Source organism: Rana temporaria, chromosome 5 (assembly GCF_905171775.1).
Source record: "Rana temporaria chromosome 5, aRanTem1.1, whole genome shotgun sequence".
In the NCBI taxonomy this organism is placed as follows: Eukaryota; Metazoa; Chordata; class Amphibia; order Anura; family Ranidae; genus Rana; species Rana temporaria.
The window spans coordinates 361,572,141-361,591,746 of NC_053493.1; the positions used below are offsets into that span (position 1 = coordinate 361,572,141).

The 19,606-nt window shown below is 42.1% G+C and overlaps 1 protein-coding gene across 2 annotated transcripts in view; it reads left to right on the plus strand.

Moving 5' to 3' along the window:
• Positions 1 to 12,398, plus strand: part of PTDSS1 (phosphatidylserine synthase 1) — a 35,861-nt gene extending 23,463 nt beyond the window's left edge. The window contains exons 7-12 of one of the 2 annotated variants that reach the window (XM_040354745.1): positions 961 to 1,073; positions 2,630 to 2,695; positions 5,239 to 5,338; positions 6,590 to 6,658; positions 7,012 to 7,078; positions 11,500 to 12,398. In XM_040354745.1, coding sequence (XP_040210679.1) covers positions 961 to 1,073; positions 2,630 to 2,695; positions 5,239 to 5,338; positions 6,590 to 6,658; positions 7,012 to 7,078; positions 11,500 to 11,588 — 504 coding nt within the window. In that variant the 3' untranslated portion in view covers positions 11,589 to 12,398. Of the gene's footprint in view, positions 1 to 960; positions 1,074 to 2,629; positions 2,696 to 5,238; positions 5,339 to 6,589; positions 6,659 to 7,011; positions 7,079 to 11,496 lie in introns of both variants that reach the window. The other variant, XM_040354744.1, reaches the window with a different exon arrangement.
• Positions 12,399 to 19,606: the final 7,208 nt, after the last annotated feature.

The window sequence follows — 19,606 nt, forward strand, 5'->3', positions numbered from 1 at the left end:
CCCTACGCTGGTGCATTGTGTCCTGGGTTCCTCCTGGTGCATGACAATGCCCGGCCTCATGTGGTGAGAGCATGCAGACAGTTCCTGGAGGATGAAGAAATTTATACCATTGAATGGCCCCCACGCTCACCTGACCTAAATCCAAAAGAACTCCAAAAGAACTTCTCTGGGACATTGTTTCAGTCCATCCGGTGCCGCCAGGTTGCACCTCAGTCTGTTCAGGAGCTCAGTGATGCTCTGGTCCAGATCTGGGAGGAAATACCCCAGGACACCATCAGTCTCATTAGGAGCCTGCCCTGATGTTGTCAGGCATGCATACAAGCACTTGGGGGCCATACAAACTACTGAGGACCATTTTGAGTTGTTGCAATGAAATTTCAGCAAAATGGACTAGCTTGCTGCATAATTTTGTCTTTAAATTCAGCCCTCTGTAGGTGGATAGTTTTTAATTTTCATCAAAGGATGTGCCATCCTTTCATTCCTAACACATTACCCAGTCCATATTAGTATAGATATCCAGCATGAGATTTTTGCCCATTGAGATCTGATATGTTTTCAAAGTGTTCCTTTCATTTTTTTGAGCAGTTTATTTTATGAAAGCCAAAAAAGGCAATTGTATACGATGCACAGTTCTATAGCAAATTAAATATCACCCAGTTAGGGTTGACATCCACTTATAACCCATTTATATACAATGACTAAAGTAGATGTCAGCCCTAACCCGGTGACATTTAATTTGCTAAACAAGTGTGCATCATTAATAAATTATATATGTGTGTGTGTGTATGTATGTATGTATGTATGTATGTATGTATGTTGACCTCCTTTAGTTTAAAAACTACACACAATGGTAGAACCGTTTCTGTGATGTTTGTCCTATTTGACTACTTTTGCGTTATGCATTTTGTTTAGTGCCACAAGTAAATTTTTCATTTATTTTATTTTTTTCTTCTTTCCTAGCTGACTGAACTGAATACTTTCTTCTTAAAGCACATCTTTGTATTCCAAGCAAGTCACGCGCTAAGCTGGTGCAGGATACTCTTCATTGGCATCATTACTGCACCTACTGTCAGGTAACATGGCATTACAATTTAAAGCATGGTTATGCTTAAAAAGACCCTGCCACCAATTCATACTTGATTTTTAAAACGCCTGTCAATACAGCAAAAATAAGGCTGCATTCACACATGATCGTAGTTCTGCCTGCGATTTGAAATGGCTGCAAAACACGGAAGCATTTGCGATGCCATTCCAATCGCGCTGCCCAAAATAAGTCTAATGTTCCTTTTTGAGCAGCAAGAGTCACACGTTGCAATTGCAGCAGGATTTATCGCGCTGCAATTGCGGCACGATTGGGGTGCCGTTAGAAGTAATGTCATCGCAAACGCGTCCCACGTTTTGCAGCCATTTGAAATCGCTGGGGCGGAACTGCGACGATTTCACCCACAATCGTGTGTGATCTCAGGAATTGCTCTCTGATGGACTAATATATTCAAACTGTAGCACTGATCTGTTAAACGGGATCTGACGCTTCAGGAACTGTCAGGTCTTATCATGTGCCCCCTTCCCCAGTCACCTTGCTCTTTCAGTAAAGCCTCCCGCTGAAGCTGAATGTGAGCTGCAAATAGAATCTTTTATACAGCCTCAATTAGAAGGCACTGACTAGGACTCTTACCTTCCAGTTCAGCTACCCCTGCTTTCTAGGCTTCAAAGCCTCCTGTGCCTCCACAGCCAGTGACTAACCCCCCATTCTCTGACCCTGGGGAGAGTGCATTTGATTAGCACAGGGCCAATCGGTACTGTCCAGACAGAGGGTCAGGGGTCCAGCTGCCTCATAGGATAGGGGAGAATGAAGACTCCTCCTACAAGCTTTAACCAGTGCTTGGTTAAAACAGATACAAGACTAATATACTGCTGATGAGAAAAAGCTGTTTATATTTAACAAAATAATTGCATTTGCATTTAAATGCAGGGTTCTGTGTTTAGTAACACTGTTTAAGTTGTTGGCTGGAATTACGACTCTATTCCTGCACTTTGCATTGTTTTAACCTTCCTTTTGTGTCTAAAGAACAGGAATAATATTTGTGCAGAACTTTGTATGAATATATTATACGGTGGACAGATGATGCTGTTTTTTTGCACATGTATCCTATGCACTGTAAAATGAATCTTGTAATGAACATAAAATTTATTGATGTGTTTTTTTTTTTTTTAGTTTTAGTTTATTGCAGGATATCCCAGTATCATTTTTTAGGTACATATGAAATATTTATCTTGGGAATGTCATATTTAGTGTTTCCAGCATGTTTGCAGGCTAACAACTGTACTGACAACATGTGGATGCTATTGTTACCAATCCTCTAAATTTTTATGCTGATCTTATGTCTTCAATACCCTTTGAGGAGCAGACCTGGAACAAGTATACAAATCAGGAGTTATGACTTGACGCCAGAACTAGACAACTAGTGTCAGCAATGGAGACCCCCAAATTTCTCCAAGTATAGGTTTCTTTTAACTTTAGCATTTCGTTCACCCATAATTGCATGATTTGGTAATGCTGACATTTTGTTCTGGATTCATATGAAGATTTTTTGCTCATCTTTTCTCTTTTTTTTTTTTCATTTTATAGGCAGTACTACGCTTATCTTACAGACCCACAGTGCAAAAGAGTTGGCACCCAATGCTGGGTGTTTGGGTGAGTCACGATCTTGGCTAGGAGTTTCCTTTTGTAGTAGCCATCTCCGTCCTGCTATGGCTAGCTTTAGTGTAATTATATGCCAGAGACCTTCCACATCATGATTTGCAAATCTCTTAAACCCATAGTTTATTCCTAGTAGATAACTTATCAAATGTTTAAACTGAGAAATGGTACCATTTTAAGAAGAAAATAAGGTAATTTTGAAAGTGATGGTAGCAACACATCTCAAAAAAGTTGGGACAGGACCATGCTTACCATGGTGTTGGCATCCCCCCTTTTAACAACATTCTGTAAACATATAGTTGCTGAGGAGACCAGTTGCTGGAGTTTTGGAGGAGTGTTGTTTTATACTTGTCTGAGCATATGCTTCTCTAAAACCAGGATATATCTTTCATAGATGGTGCCTTTTCAGATGTTCAATCTGCCCATCCCATACACACTAATGCAAATCTAATCGGAGATGCAAGCTTCTGAACTGAGCACTGATAGCATGCTGAAAGGTCCCTTTTTTTTTTTTTTTTTTTTTTTTTTTTTTTCTTTGAGAGGATGCAACGCTAATGGTTTCCAAAAAGAATGTTACAATTTGATTTGTCTGACCACATAACGGTTTTTTACTTTGCAACAGACAATTTTATATGAGCTTTGGCCCAGAGGAGACATCAGCGTTTCTGGATGGTGTTCAGATAATGCGGCTTTGCAAGATAGAGCCTTATTTGCATTTTTGAATGGCACAGTGAACTGTGTTCACAGACAATGATCTTTGAAAGTATTCCTTAGCCCAGGGGTGTTAAACTCCATTTATTTTTGGGCCACATGGGCATTACGGTTGTCCTCAAAGGGCCAGTTGAGCACCACACACCACCTTACACCAGATTTTAAGAGCCCCCCCCCCCCCTACCATCAGAAGTCAAGAGTCCCCCACCCTCTCTTACATCACAGTTCACCCCTCTTGCCTTGTGCATCTGCTGGGAAGAATCTGGGAGTGGAGCTAAGAAGCAAAAAGTGCAGGGTCTGCAGGAGGACTAGAGGGGGGGTTGGAGCCAGCTGAATAGTGAGACCAGGAGAGGGCTGCCGCTAGATCTTTAGGAGGCACAGTATCAGTAGATCTCTGCTGCCTACTGCTGAGATGGGGGGGGGCAGACATGAGCCTCTCTGCAGCTGAACAGAAAAGGTCAGGATCTGGCAGAGGAGATCTCTCTGCTGCCAACTGGGGAGACAAGGAGGTTGTCACAGCTGCAAGAGGTGTGAGGGCCAGATGAAATGGCCTGGAGGGCCTGATTCAGCCCGCGGCCTTGTGTTTCACACCTGTGCCTTAGCCCATGCGGTGATGTCCATCACAGAATCGTACATTTAATGCAATGCCGTCTGAGGGCCGGAAGCTCACAGACATCCAATATTGCTTTTCAGTCGTGTCCCTTATATTTTAAAATCTTTGCAATTTAACGTAGAACATTATTCTGAAATCATTCAACAATTTTTTAGACAGATTGTTGAACCTTTGCCCATCTTTACTTCTGAGACACTCGGACTCTCTAAAAAGGCCCTTTTTATACCCAGTCATATGTTCGGTTAGGTTAATTCCTTGTGAGTACTACTTGCTTGCCAGCTTTTTGTTGCCCTATCCCAACTTTTTTGAGACGTGTTGCTGCCCTCAATTTCAAAATGTCCTTATTTATTTAATTCATTTTCTCAGTTTAAACCCTTGATATGATTTCTGTTCTGTATGGATTTTTTAAGATTTATAAATCATTGCATTTTGTTTTTATGTAGATTTTAGTGTGTGTGTGTGTGTGTGTGTGTATACATACATTGTATATATTCTCTTATAAAACATATAGAATAGATCACCCTAATGTAAACGGCCTTATCAATGTGTATTCATGTACTAAAAAGAATGTTACTAGGAATAGTTTGTCATTGACCATGTACATGACTTTTGGATCTTTCTATCTCATGGCTGACTGAAATGAAATCTGACTCTCTGTAATAACTGGCAGCCATGCGATGTGGGCAGGGAACATTTTTTATGGCAAAAAAATAAAGTTTCCACTGACCATACAGATTTGATTTCATACGGATGACATGGCCCTGACAATTCATGTGAAGTGTATGTATGTTTTAATGGTCAGTACATGGGCTTCTGCTGTTAATAATGAATGCCCTGGCAATGAAAATGTTAAATGCCCATTGTCAATAATCATTGTTTAGCTGCATTCCCTTTTGGTACCACAAGTACTGCTCACTTTAATATCCTTAGCCTGTATGACATTGTCACTATATATACTCCATTTAGGGTGCTTGTTGCACTGTTATTTGTATGCGTTTTCTCTTTTTATATAATAAAGAGTTTCTTTAATGTAAATGTCCAGATAGTGCTGGTTGGAATTTTAGCTTAAAGGGAACTTATTTCTTCTCTATTACAAGATCTGCAGCCAGTCAATATCACGGCCACGTTCAATATGTGGTTTGAGTTTAGGGACCAGCGCCAAGAATTGCCAGTACAAAATACATATTGTTTACCCGACTTTCTTTTGTTGCAGTGCCATTGCATTTCTTGAAGCAATAGTATGTATAAAGTTTGGTCAGGACCTTTTCTCCAAAACTCATCTGCTGTATGTGGTATTTTGGCTTCTCTGTGTGGTAAGTGAACTTTTTGTAACCTATACAAAGCCTGTCTCCTGTACAGATCATGAGCTCAGCTTATTTCCAGGACAAAAACTCTGAAGACTGGAAGTCAGAGCTCCAAAAATATAGTGTGTGACAAACAAGTTCAGCTGTAACTTTAAGGGCGCGTTTACACTTGCTTCAAAACAAGGCTTCGGACAGGCTTTGTTAAAGCTCTCTGAACGCCAGTCAAAACTCCTGTCTCTAAATAAAATGGTTGGCTTACAGTCCTCTTTACACCTTGCTTTTGCTTGGGGCTTTGGTGAGGCTTTGCGGGTCTTAGATGGGGCTTCAAGCGAGCTTTGCCATAGACTTCTATGGAGGCTTTGACGCACCACTATGGACTCATTTACACTTGCTTCGACACACATTTAACAGCTAGTTTTACACTTTCTTCAAAACAAGGCTTCGGACAGGCTTTGTTAAAGCTCTCTAACGGCTAGTCAAAGCCCCTGTCACTAAGTAAAATGTCACTAAGTAAAATGGTTGGCTTTCAGTCCTGTTTACACCTTGCTTTTGCTTTGGCTTTGCTTAAAAAATTATACCCCATGGTGCTTCAAAGCGTCTTCAAAGCCTCCATAGAAGTCTGTGGCAAAGCTCGCTTGAAGCCCCAAGAAGCCTCTTCGAAGCACCAAGCAAAAGCAAGGTGTAAACTTGACTGTAAGCTACCCATTTTATTTAGTGACAGGCGCGTTGACTGGCATTCAAAGTGCTGTAACAAAGTGTTCCAAAGCCATGTTTTATAGCAAGTGTAAACTAAGCCGTTCATGTGTGTTGAAGCGGACACAAGTGTAAATGAGCCCTAAAGGTCCTCTGTAGTCTTGAAGAAAACACTATTGTTGTAAAGGAAGTGGACAAGGAGAATTGGCACTGCATATACTTAGAGAAGTATGAAGGCTTTGACATGGAACAAGTGTAAAACAAGACCTCTGATTCAGCTCTGACTTCACCTAATGCATGCTTTCATGAGTCAGTTGTACTGACTCAAGAACCAGCCAGGCTACCTTTTTTTTCCTGAAAAAGTACAGAAATGGTAGGCTCTCTATTGCTCCTAGCTCAGCTTTCCTTCATTAATTAAAGGGTAAATTCACTTGGACACAGTGTGTGTGGGGGCAACTATAAAGGGCTTTTTTTGTGTGATCTTACGGGTCCCTTATATTGTTTTTTGCATATGTCAATAGGTCTAGCTCTCATTAAAACATTGATCTCCTGTTGTGTCACTTGCAGGCAATTACGACGTTCCTTTGCCTGTATGGAATGGTGTGGTATGCAGATCACTGTGGACAAAGACAGAAGGTATACTAGAAAACTGTATAAAAATGGCACCAAAATTTCTAACATCTCCTCCTAAAAACCGCTCTATTTCACGCTCCTCTAAGTGTAAGGAACAGTAGCGCAAATGTGGGCAGAATTATCAGTGTGAGCAGATAATGTGGTTTGCACTTATTTTAATGCGACACATTGCACAGTTTAAACATGCCAAGCCCCAGAAGTCCTAGCTCTTGAGGTTGTGTCATCGTCCCTATTAACCCAAGTGTGATTGCACATTATGAAATTGCAGAGTGGAATGACTAATGCCTCGGTCTCCATCCCCTTGTACTTTATCTGGTCCACTGCTCTTATAGGATGTCTTTCTGTTTTTATTGCAGACTTATTCAGAGGGTGATGATGGCACATATAACACAGACATTCCCTGGCAGCAAGTAGAAAAAGTTGGTAAGTTTTTATAGGTGGTGTTTTAAACAAATACATGCGCTGTGGTGGCCATATGATATAACGCAAGGATTTTCTTCGGTCAGTAGTAGAGCTGCACGATTAACCGCTGAGAATCGAAATTGCGATATTTTTCCCTTTCCCTATTTGCGCAACGTTTTTTTTTTTAAACGCATTTAAAAAAAAAAAATACACTTTAATGAATAGAAAAAAAAACTAAACAGTAAAGTTAGCCTATTTTTTTTTGTTTTGTATAATGTGAAAGACGATATTACACCATGAGAATCGTGATCTTTATTCTAAGCAAAAAAATTGTGATTCTCATTTTAGCCAGAATCGTGTAGCTCTAGTCAGTAGCCTGTTCAAGCAATTGTGAGAGGATCTCTTCAATTAATGATCCTGGTACCTCTACATACACACACATCGATTTAAGGTCTGCAAGAAGAGAATAATACCTGTTAAAGTAGAACTATAGGCAAGGATAGAGCAAGGGCGGGTTATAACCAGTAGTGTATTTGGGTTTTGTGCTGCCCTAGGCCTGACTAAACCCGTGCACCCCCTAATTTAAATATGACACACCCCTTGCTGTTTAATACCCACCCTGAAATTTTCGAGGGTGGGGGGGGGGGACACTAGTTCTGGGGGGGGGGGGGGGGCAATGAATTCCCTTTTTTGCATAGATTTCCTCTCACTTCCTGTTTAGCTATGGTGCAGGAAGTGAAGGGAAATCTCTGCAATGGGACAGGGATAGTAAAAAATAAACTGATGGGCTATAACTCTCCCTTACTCTATCCAAAACCAGAACTATAGGCAACAAATTTCTGAAAATTCTATGGAAAGGACTAAGAAGATATAACTAACAGTGTAGCGCAAGCGGAGACTCTTTCCGTGCTGCCGCCCTTCAAAGTGCCTTGTTGGCCTAGGCCAGAATACAGCATTGGTTATAACCCCTTTGAAAATGTTTCCCATAGCCAAGCAGGAAGTGAGAGGAAATCCCAGAAAACAAATTCTTTGGGGACCCCCAGGTCTAGTGTCCCCATGGGAAGATTACCCCTCTATTACTTTTATGGGGTCAACTCAAAATTTTAGATTTTTGTTTTACTTTCAATGATAATGGTAAACAGAAAACATAGAGAAGGGGAATCTCCTTAAATGGTAGCAAAGACAGCAATAAAAACTAATGTGAAAGATGATGTTACGCCGAGTAAATAGATACCCAACATGTCACGCTTTAAAATTGCGCACACTCATGGAATGGCGCCAAACTTCGGTACTTAAAAATCTCCATAGGCAACGATTATTTTTTTTTTACAAGTTACTATTTTTGAGTTGCAGAGGTGTTCTAGTGCTAGAATTGTTGCACACACTCTTACGCACGCGACAATACCTCACATGTGGGGTTTGAACGGCGTTTACATATGAGGGCTGGACTTGCATGCGTGTTCGCTTCTTATCGCAAGCTCCCGGGGACAGGGGCGTTTTAAAAAAATAAAAATATTTAATTTTATTTAACTTTTATTTACTTCCAGGTACCCGGGCGTGAGGTCACAACGTCGCACCCGGGCCTCCGACGGTCACCAGTCCTCTCTATCATTGTGCGCCGGCCGATTCGCTCTATGGGCCCCCGATGGCACGGGAGAGCCCGGAGAAGCGACGGGAGGGGGGAGGACATCCCCTCCCGCTGTCTATGAGAACGATCAAGCGGCGGAACTGCCGCTTTGATAGTTCTGCTGGCGATTCTGTGCACGATAAGAAGACGGTGATATCTGAATGATGCCTGTAGCTGCAGGCATCATTCAGATATCACTGCACAAATTCGAGGACGTCATATGACGTCCTCGGTTGTAACAGTGTAAGTTCACTTTTTTACAGAAAGTGAAAAGGTAAACGAAAGTAAATATTAGAAGAATGATCGGACGTTTATTTTTATTTTTTTGTATTGTAATGTATTCTTTTGTTTCCAAGTCTTGGTCGTCTTCTGATTTTTTTTTTTTTTTTTTTTTTTTGGTACTGATTAAATAAAAATCATTCACTCTGCTATTGTCTATGAACATTTTTCACGCTGAATTCTGTTGAATGAACTGTCGTGATCGGCTCTTGAAAGCTGTGTACTAATGATTGGATTATCGTACAATCTCTCCAAAAGCAATTTTTTTTTCCATCCCATTTTCCGATTGTGCGTACTACGCATTACCCTAGAACTTGCCCCCCATCAGTAATTGGGTGTTACTGCCGGTACAGCTGTCCAGGAATTTGTTGACAGCCCCTTTCTTCTTTCCTCAGTGCTTAGGGCTGGATCAGAACGATACTGATTGGTCACGTGACCACCTTTACCCATCGTTATCTCTCTGATCCACATAAGCTTTGTGGAAACAAAAAATATATCCAGCACAGTGTGGAAAGTATTGGGTAAATAGTTTTCTGGGGGACCGCAAACTTTTGCTATTACCTCAGATGTACAGGAGACCTCTGCTGGCCTTAGTGATGCAGTACATACTACTCTGCATCTGGAGGATCAGCTTGCTTTCTCTTTTAGCGTCCCTGCAGTTGTAAACGCATTTCCATTACATCCTATAATAGTTTTCCCCTGCGTGGACTAGAAGCACCCCGACGTGTCTTGGACCCCACTTGAGCATGTGCTGAAACTGTTTCCTTGCAATTTGTTAAATTGTGGTCTATACCAGTGTTTTCTCAACTCCAGTCCTCAAGGTGTCCCAACAGGTCATGTTTTCCATTATTTGCAAAGGTGATTTAATCAGTTTCACTGCCTTAGTCATTACCACAGCCAATTTATCTGAGGGAAGTCCTGAAAACATGACCTGTTGGTGCGCCTTGAAGACTGGAGTTGAGAAACGCTGGTCTATACCTACTGTAGATATGCCAGTGACCCAGCTTTACAAGAAAACCACTATCCCTATTAATCACTTTGCTTTCACTAATGGGTGCTAGCCTCCACCTCGTGAGTGTGAAAATTGTCAACCTGTGATAAAATGGATTTCTACACCTTAGACCTGCGTCTGGAACAGATGTCTGGAGCCCTACACTTCAGTTGTGATAGCTTGATAGAAGCATCTGAACTCTCATATGCTGTATGGGTCTGCTGTCCTTCGAGAGGCTCAGAGCCCTCTGGTTAAGGTGTTAAAAGACAGCTGTTCTATTTTAAGTAGCATTTTACTCAAGCCAAAATTCCCCCCAAACAAAAATTCCCCCTCTTCCAGTCAGTTCAAAATCCTCTTCCCAAATCCCCTCTCCTAACAAAAAATCTTATACCCCTCAAATTCACCCTCTTCTTGCACAACAAATCTCCTCTCATAGCATGTACCCCCCTCCCCCAACCACCACCACAATTTCACCTCCTAGAAAAAAAATCCCCCCCAATCGGCCCTAGGAGCACAAATCCACCCTCTTGGTTCAAATCCCCACCTCCCAGATCATCCGTTCAAGCACAACCCCACCACACCCAGGGCAGCCTCCTCTCCCTGCCACCCTGGCCTTGGACAAAAGTATGAATATCAATGTAAAGAACAGTACACTGCTGCATTTGACACATGCAACATAAAGGTATTAATATTAAACTTCAAATCCAAACAAAGTAATATTCTCCTCTGGTGTGTGTTGAATAATAAATTACAATTTACCTAAAGTTGTGTACTGATATTCTTGTGTCTTCGGAGCATATTTCTGCACTTGTGGCCAGGTGACAAGTGCAACCTATTGGGGTCAGGGATGCACCACAGGGTAGTGAACCCTATGGCCGACTGCTGCGATCAGAAAGGAAGCGTGAGCCCAAGATTCCCCAGGGCGCGGAGTCTAAGACCCAGCTTTGTGTTCAGCAGAGCCTCTGGTGGTGAGGATGGCCTTCACCGCAGCTGGATCCAGGTCGAGACCCCTGGGGTCCCCAAGGTCACGCTCCGCAGGGAGAGAGGGGAGGCAGCAACCAGGACAAGCAATAGTGATGGGTAAGCCGGGGTCGGGGGAACTGGCAGACAAGGGTAAACAAGGAACAGGCCACAGGTCAGGGAAACCGGTAAACAGGAGTCAGAGACGAGCCAAGGTCAGTACACAGGAAGGTAAACGTAACACACTGCAGACAGGAACAAGCTACAAACAAAGTTGGAACAGCAAAGCAGACTAGCAGTGGTTAATATAGGCTTCCTGGGGTGGAGCCATACAAGGGAGGAAGGTAGGTGAAAAAGACAGCCAGAAAGAGGGTCAGGCCTCTAATGAACACATGAGACAGGTAAGCTGCCAGACTTTATTGCATATCCATGACAAATAGCCATACACTGAGTGCAATTCCCACCTCTCACAAGTAAAACGCTACCAAAAGGCACTGAACGCCATAAACCTAACATAAGCAATCTTTTTTAGAGCTTCATAATTTACAAACCATTTTCTTACACAATCACTTTTTTTTGCAGCAGAAGTGCCCCAGAAACACAGCGAGGGATCCACATACTCCAGAAGAAAGAACCGCAGAGGAAAAGTAACAAATGGTCTTAGTAAAAAATAAGTGTTACAATGACAGTAAGCCTTAGTACAGATCTGGGGGCTGATCCTGGTTCTGAAAATGAATATATTTTGTGGTGCAGCCAGACCAAGAAAGTGGAGAAAGCACTAGGATGGAAACCAATCGTTGGCAAGATGACACTTAATCGAGTCCTCTGTGTTACAGATTTGAGACTTGATATTTCCCATATCATTATCCTTTCTTGCCATTGTGACATTGGTGCCTATTGGAACTTCAGCTCTCCTGTTATGGGCACCAAGGATGTCCCACAGCAGCCAACCAACTGTACCACCCAACCACGAGGGTAATTGCTGCCTGTGGCCTACAGACTTTTACTTTGTCATATGCTGCTTGACTTCAACAACGCTTCTCTCTTGCCTCCTGCTTATACTGATTATTGCAAACGCTTCCACTCCTCAAGGTTGTGTTATTATTATGTGTTGTGTGGTATTAGAGATTTTCCATTTGTTCTCACCTGTTCTTATGTGTGTGCGTGCTGGGTTCATTAACTTGAAGATGCTACCAATTGTGTTAAGCTTCTAATCATTTTTATTGTATGTGTATAATTATATTATGTGTATAATGTGAAAGGCACAATCACCTTTTTGGTCCTCCAGCACGGTTTAGATGATGGAACCCACCTTGACCAGGGTTGTTCGACTTCTAGAGGGGGTGCTGGTTGTGCACACATAGTCTGTTTGGCTTGTTTAGTAACAGTTTAGAGGGTGCTGACCTGACAAATGCAGAAAGCCATAACAAACTCGTAATCTGCAATCCTCTCTAATAGAAAATACATTTTATGATATACTGATATGAAGGTGTTAAAAGATGTGTGCTTTTTATATTCTGAGTGCTTTTGATAACCCTGGAATAATTAGATTTTCTTTTTTTATTAGAATTATCCTTTAGTGATTACACTGCATGCTAGACGGAACAGTTAGGACCCCTGCTGAACAACAGCTACAAGAAAATCACTTGCCAGATAAGCCTTAGACCCCTTTCACACAGAGGCAGTTTTAAGGCGTTTTAGCGCTAGAAATAGCGATTGTAAATTACCCGAAAACTCCGCCTGAGTGTGAAAGCCTGAATGCTTTCACATTGGGGCAGTGCGCTTGCAGAATGTTAGAAAAAGTCCTGCAAGCATAAGCTTTGGGGTGGTACAGCGCTCCCAAAACGCTAAACTGCCCATTGCAATGAATGGGCAGAGATTCTGAAGCACCTAAAAAGCGTTTTGAAAGCGCCACAACACAGGCGTTTTTAACCCCTTCTTTGGGGTTAAAAGCGCCCCACTGGCGGCCGAAAAGCACTGTTAAACAGCGGTACAGCACGGCTGAGACGAGTGGTACTTTACTGCTATCGCACGGGAAGTCTCAGTGTGAAAGGGGTCTTGGGATTGTCTACCTTACCCCATAGAAGTATATCCATGTGGGAAAGCCAGAGAACCAGAACTGATGTGCTGCACTGCTAATGAGGTTACAAGTTACTATAATGCAGATGTATATAGCAGACTATAACTAGAATATCATTTTATAAACCATAGCAAATGCTGTCAATTAATATCAGATTCATATATTTATCTTGGAATACAGACAATTTTTTGAAAAAAACAAGTACCTTAAGTTCCAAAGTTTAAAGTGGCTGTAAAGCTCAGACATGAAATATGAACAAAGCCTATCCCACGATAGTGTGTATTTGTCTCAATTAAGAGCACCAAGTGTCACTTTTGTCTGTTGCCCCATTCCTCTGCTATCAGCATGAGGCAAGTCTCACAAAGAGAAAATGGTAACGCGAGAGAGCACCAGCTGATTGGCAGCCTCAGCTCCTGTGTGGAGGGGGTGTGTCTCTTCCCTCCAATCAGCTATCAGTGCTCTCCTCACTGCGCTCTGCAGAGTACAAGTTCAGCTCTCCACCCCCTTTTTGCTGAAATCTCAGGTGAAAAACAGCACTTTGAACAGCTCTAGAGAAGAAGGGCTGCAGATGGCCAGAAACAACTTATGTAGGAGGATATATATATATATATATTATATCATTTTCAAAATAGGTATTTTTAAATTCATTGATAGATGGCACTGATCAGCAGCACTGGTTGGCATTTGGGGGACCAATCTCCCTCTAATAGAAGTTGGTTACCGGCTTTATTCTTTTATTCATGCTGACTGCAGAAAAAAAGCTGGTAACTGACTTCTGTTTACTTCTGTGATCAGCTGTCATTGACTGACAGCTGATCATGTGGTAAAGGGCTCAGTACTCACAGAGCGCACCCCCTGGGGCATGTGGAAGGCACGAGAATAGGACGTACATGGACGCTCTCCTGGCATTTGAGGTCTGTGCTGTAGCTGTTTTTCGGCTACAGCACAGACATCTAGTGGTTAAATAACACGCTTGCCTGCTCTGTGCAGTGGTATTGCACAGGGCAGCCCCCCCCCCTTTTCGGGTCCCCCGCTGGTGCTTCTGGCTCCTCCCTAGCCAGTGTCCCCAATAGAAAACCACTTTCTCTCGGGGCACTGGTGCATGCTCACTCCCAAGGCCCGCTTTATGCATCCATAAGACACATAGAGCCCCCTTCTTACTGGCTCACTGTCTGTGATTGACATTAGCACAACCTGATGACACCCTCTGCTGTCTCAACCAAGGAGGAATGAGAGACCTTGGAGAAGCTCGGCACATCGCTGGATTGAGAGGGAGCTCAGGTGAGTATCACATTTTTTTTTACCTTCCTACGGCCTGAAGGTAAAAAAACCTTGAGCCTTTATCTATATTCAGTAGACATTCACAGCAATGTGAATCTTCCTCGTGCATGCGTTTTAAATGACAGTGATTGATTCACCACCAGTGAAGTTTATGCTTCTCTTCTCTGAGTTTGCAATATTTATGAATTTATTTAAATTTTGCAATATCATTATGTCCAAACTCCAGCATTGTTGCACCTTTGCTAATGGTCGTGACACCTTCATTATTTTGGATTTGGGTTGTCGCACCTCAAGAAGATTGCAAGGGGCCAGAAAAGTGGAGTTCAGAGCTGAACTCCACTCAATATACGGTATATGCATTTAAAAGAAAAATGTGCCTAGTTATAAATTAATTGAAAATCATTAACGTAGAACTTAAGGCAAAACGAACTAGTCTTAAAAATGCTCCATCTCCCCTCACACCTATTCCGACTATTCTGTACAAGAAATAAATATACTTAGGGTCACATGACTGGACTGTAGCTGGCGCAAAATAATTGGAGAGTGTGTGTGTGTATATGTGTGTATATAATTATATATATACATACATACACACTGTATTTATTGGCGTATAACACTCACTTTTTTACCCTGAAAATAGAGGATAAACTGTGCCTGAGTGTTATACGCAGGGGGCTGTTGAAAGTTTTTTTTTTACCTGAAACATCCCTCTTAAAGTCAGGGTGCGTGTTATACGCCGATAAATACGATATATATATATTAGAGCTGCACGATTAATTGTGAGGATTCGAAATCGCAATCTTTTCCCCTTCCCGATCATCAAAACAGAATGTTATGATCTTTCTAACTTGCGTTTTAGCAGTGTTTCGTTTACAGCGTTTTTTTTATTTTAACCAAAAAAATAAACGCAAACGCGGCTAAATGGCTATTTTTAGACGACGGTTTCTACCTGTCAAGTTAAATCGTTCAGGAGAGTTTAAACGTCCCGTGTACATGAAGCCTAACAAGTGCAGAGAGTTTTCACAGCTGGAAAAACTAAAATCTATACAGCCTGCCAAGTTTTAATACAACAGCTAATAAGTGGAAACAAAGTATATTTTCATTCTTTTATCAAAGGAAAGAACTCCAGCTTGTAGATGAAGGAAGTTTAACCATTTAAAGACCACATTTTTTTTGACATTTGCTGCTTACAAGTAAAAAATCATTATTTTCTGCTAGAAAATTAGACGGAACACCCAAACATGATGAGAGAGAGAGATAGATATATAGATATATATATATATATATATATATATATATATATATATATATATATATATATATATATATATATATATATCTCTATCTATCTCTATCTCAATTAATTAATTTTTATCATGGACCCTAGAGAATAAAATGGTGGTTGCCACATTGTATTTGCGCAGTGGTTTTTCAAATGCAATATTTTTTTTAAAAAAATACACTTTAATTTACAAGAGTAAATAAACGGCAAAGTTAGCCCAATTTGTTTGTATAATGTGAAAGAAGATGTTGCACCAAGAGAATCGTGATCTTTATTCTAAGCAAAAAAAAATTGTGATGCTCATTTATGCCAGAATTGTGCAGCTGTAGTAAAAATAGATATCTATATATAATGTGTTGGTAATGGGGGGGTGGCATTTTTAAGAATAGTTCGGCTTGGCCTGGAATTCTACTTTAAATCATGTGTTTACATGCAGATTGTTTATATTTCTGCTTCCATCATTGAATTAGTTTTTGGCACTTTCTGTACAGCACTGTGAAAATCATAATAGGAGATGAGCACTGTGGTGACCCCATCTGAATGCTGCTACTCCTTCCCCTGTGCCTTCAGGAGGCATGCGGGAAGGTTCTATGCTGCTAAAGGGAACCTGTTGTCATATTTGTATCATATGCACATATTAGTTCCAGGTCATTAATTCACCAAATAGTGACTGAAGGATAAAAGTGCAGAGCATGCATCTTCAAACACAAGTCGGATGTCGGCATCCATTTGCTCCCTTTACTCACAATAAGGAAAGTGAGTTCGCTGACCGGACTGTGCTGTCTGGCAGGAATGGTTAGATCATAGATCACAAAATTGGCCAAACAAAATGATGCGTTCTTTTGCAGGTAAAACATTTCAGTTGTGTATTTCACCCGTATGTAGCAGTTCCTCTGTCACTAAGTTTATGAATTTTTCTTCTTGTTGTGGCTTTCTGCATCCTTGTAGCTCTTTGCTGATTTCTCCTTGCTAAATAAGCCTAAACATGCACTCAGAACACAGGCTGCATTTTTTTAATTAAATCCTTTTCTGCATTTATTGTTTCATAACCAAGTGAATACTAAGCACACCTAGGTAAAAGAAAATCTTCCTCCATTACCTGTTTTTGTTTCAGAAACAACCGTTCCAGTGTACTAGAGGTTATACCTCTCATGATAGTATCAGGCATTTCTCCAAGGGTGTGTGACGTGCAATGACAAGCAAAGTGCGGTATCCAATAGCAACCACATTTCAGCTTCTGTTGCAATACAGTGAACTATAATTGGATGGGTTGTTGGGAGTTACTGCACATTTGTCATTGCAAATGTTGTTACCTTCTTGAGAACTGGAATTAAAGGTTTACTCCACCACCCTCGCCCTCCTCACCACCAATAATAATCAGCAGGACTTTTTTTTTTTTTCAGCAGGAACGTGGGGGAAAGCAGCTCCGGCACCTCCAGCACTGTACATATTTAATGGTAAGGTGTGTTGGAGGGTCTGTTGATGCTGCCTGCTGTGGGATCTATTGTCGCTGGCTGGAATCTATTGTTGCTGGGAGAAATCTACTGTTGAGGGAGAGGTCTATTGCTGCTGGCTGCTCAAGGGTCTATTGATGCTGGGGTGGGGGGGTATATCAAATTCCATACAAATTACTTAGTAGCACAAAATACTTGGTTCTGGATTCTCGGAAAGGGGTCGTACAGGAAGGTTAGTAGGAGGTGGGTAGAGGGCAGAGAGGTATGGTGACTCATAAGGGAGGAGTTCTTGCAGGTATTCTGAGAAGGAAACCCTGATAATCGGTACATACTCAGGTCTACATTGACGTTTATGCAGCCAACTGTCATGGAGGCCAGGAGTAGTCAATGTACAAGGTTTAGGGAGCCTCAACTGTGGCCCCTGACATTACCCTGGGCCACACATAATAATCTGTATATGTAATGCTACATAAAACTGCCAGAGAATACAAACTTATTAGAAGAGAAGGTCAGAGACTTAGAACATGCTGCAGATGCGATTAAAGACTACACACAGATTAAGGGAGAAGGTCAGAAACTGCAGACATGATAATCTTTGCTGCTGGATTTTTTTGTTCAGCCTGCAGGCCCAATAAAATCGAATAGGCTCCCTGATACATGCTAACCATGTGGAAGTATGACAGGCAAGAAGGGACCGACGGGACAACCCACTGAGTAACTTTCGGCCAGTCCTTCAGGACCCAGCTGAAATTTGAACAGCGTATGGCCAGCTTCACATAAAACTGTTACAGATCACTGCTACTGCAAGCTCTTTACAAACCTCACTAATACCCACTGTTGGGGTCCAAGGATCACTGGACAATCTGCAAGGGGCTACAGCTTGGGCACCGGGGACATTTGTGGTACCCTGCCCAACCAGACGAGAGGAATAGATGACAAAGCTGTTCATAAATCCTCTGATCTATGATCTAATGTGGTGGAGAGGGCAATAAGGGCCTTTTTGGGGGAAAAAAATTCAGTTCCACTTAAAATTTGCCTTCATGTATCTACTTATGTTTTGGTTGTTGATGTTTATGGCCATATTATTATTTTTTGTTTTGTTTTTTTGTATATATTATATAAGTGTTCATTTTGTGCTGGTCGGCTTTCATTTCTGCCAACTCCAGTGAGCAGGTTGGTAGAAGAAATCATGACAAATGCCAAAGTACTCCAGAAATCTATAATAGAATCTCAAGTGACATATATATAGAACACTTTTCGGTGGATTGATCATTTCTGTTTTCAGTAATCGGAGAGAGATGTCGCTTGCACCAGCTACTACTAGTTTGCCTTCAAGAGTATTCTGAACATCACTGAGGTACAAAATTAAACTATAAATGGAAAATAAATTGTGTTTAGTGTGTTCTGTCAGTAAGGCATTAAAAACCTTAAAGGTACTTCTCACTAGAGCCTGAAACCTGGTACTCTAGACGGGGTGTTTGGTTCAAAGGTATCCTGAACGTCTCCTTAAAGGGGTGTGTATGGGTTCCTTTGTTATTTAAACTGTGCAGTTTGTTTTGCACAGAGTGGCCACGATCCTGCTGTTCTTTGGTCCCTTGGCGGCTGTCTGAGCTCCTCCCCCGCAATAGCTAACCCCTGTCTGGGAAGCTCTCTCCCAAGAGGGTTAGCTTGCGGGAGTGCTCCCTGTCATACACGCTGCGTCCGTAGACACAGCGTGTATGACTCGGTCCCACGGCCATGTCATTGGATGTGATTGACAGCAGCGCGAGCCACTGGCTGCGCTGCTATCAATCTTTCCAATCTATCCAATCAACAGCCAGACTCCATGGAGAAGAGGATGCCAGGGGACGCTCACAGCAGGTGAACAGGCTCAGATAAGTGACTCTCACATGATGTCTGTCGCCTCCCTAGCATATGTTTCCTTTTCTCTAGTTCGGGGATAAGCAATTAGCGGACCTCCAGCTGTTGCCAAACTACAAGTCCCATCATGCCTCTGCCTCTGGGTGTCATGCTTGATGCTGTCAGAGTCTCGCTATGCCTCATGGGACTTGTAGTTTGGCAACATCTGGAGGTCCGCTAATTGCTTATCCCTGCTCTAGTTGCTTCTTCGAAAGCATGCACAGCAGGCCAATTTTCCTGGAAACGCTGTGGCGCCACAAACCCAGCATGCGTTTTCAGTCAGGCTGGATTGATGACTGGATGATGGTGTGAAGAAGATCAGTGTGTGACGGTGCTGAAAAGATGATCTTGACTGGCTTCTTCTGTGACCTGAGCATTCCCTGCGTCAGGAGTTTGATGATTTTGCAGACCTGATAGGGCTGTCCAATAAGGCAGCATTAGTGGCAAGGCTTTCAACATCTTCACTACTTACCAAGTCCCCCCCTTACCTAGTAAGCTGAGGATGGTCTGCTTGGGCAGTGGCCTCCATGAGGAGTGATAAGAAGCTTCTACCTGAAATATACACTGGATGAGAAGGAAGAGACAGAAAGACCTAGTACCATAAAGACTGGGAGAAAACCCCACTTGCCTGAGAGCAGACAGTAGGAGGGTAGCAGGCAGAGCAGCAGCTGATGGACATAGAACCCCCAAACGAGT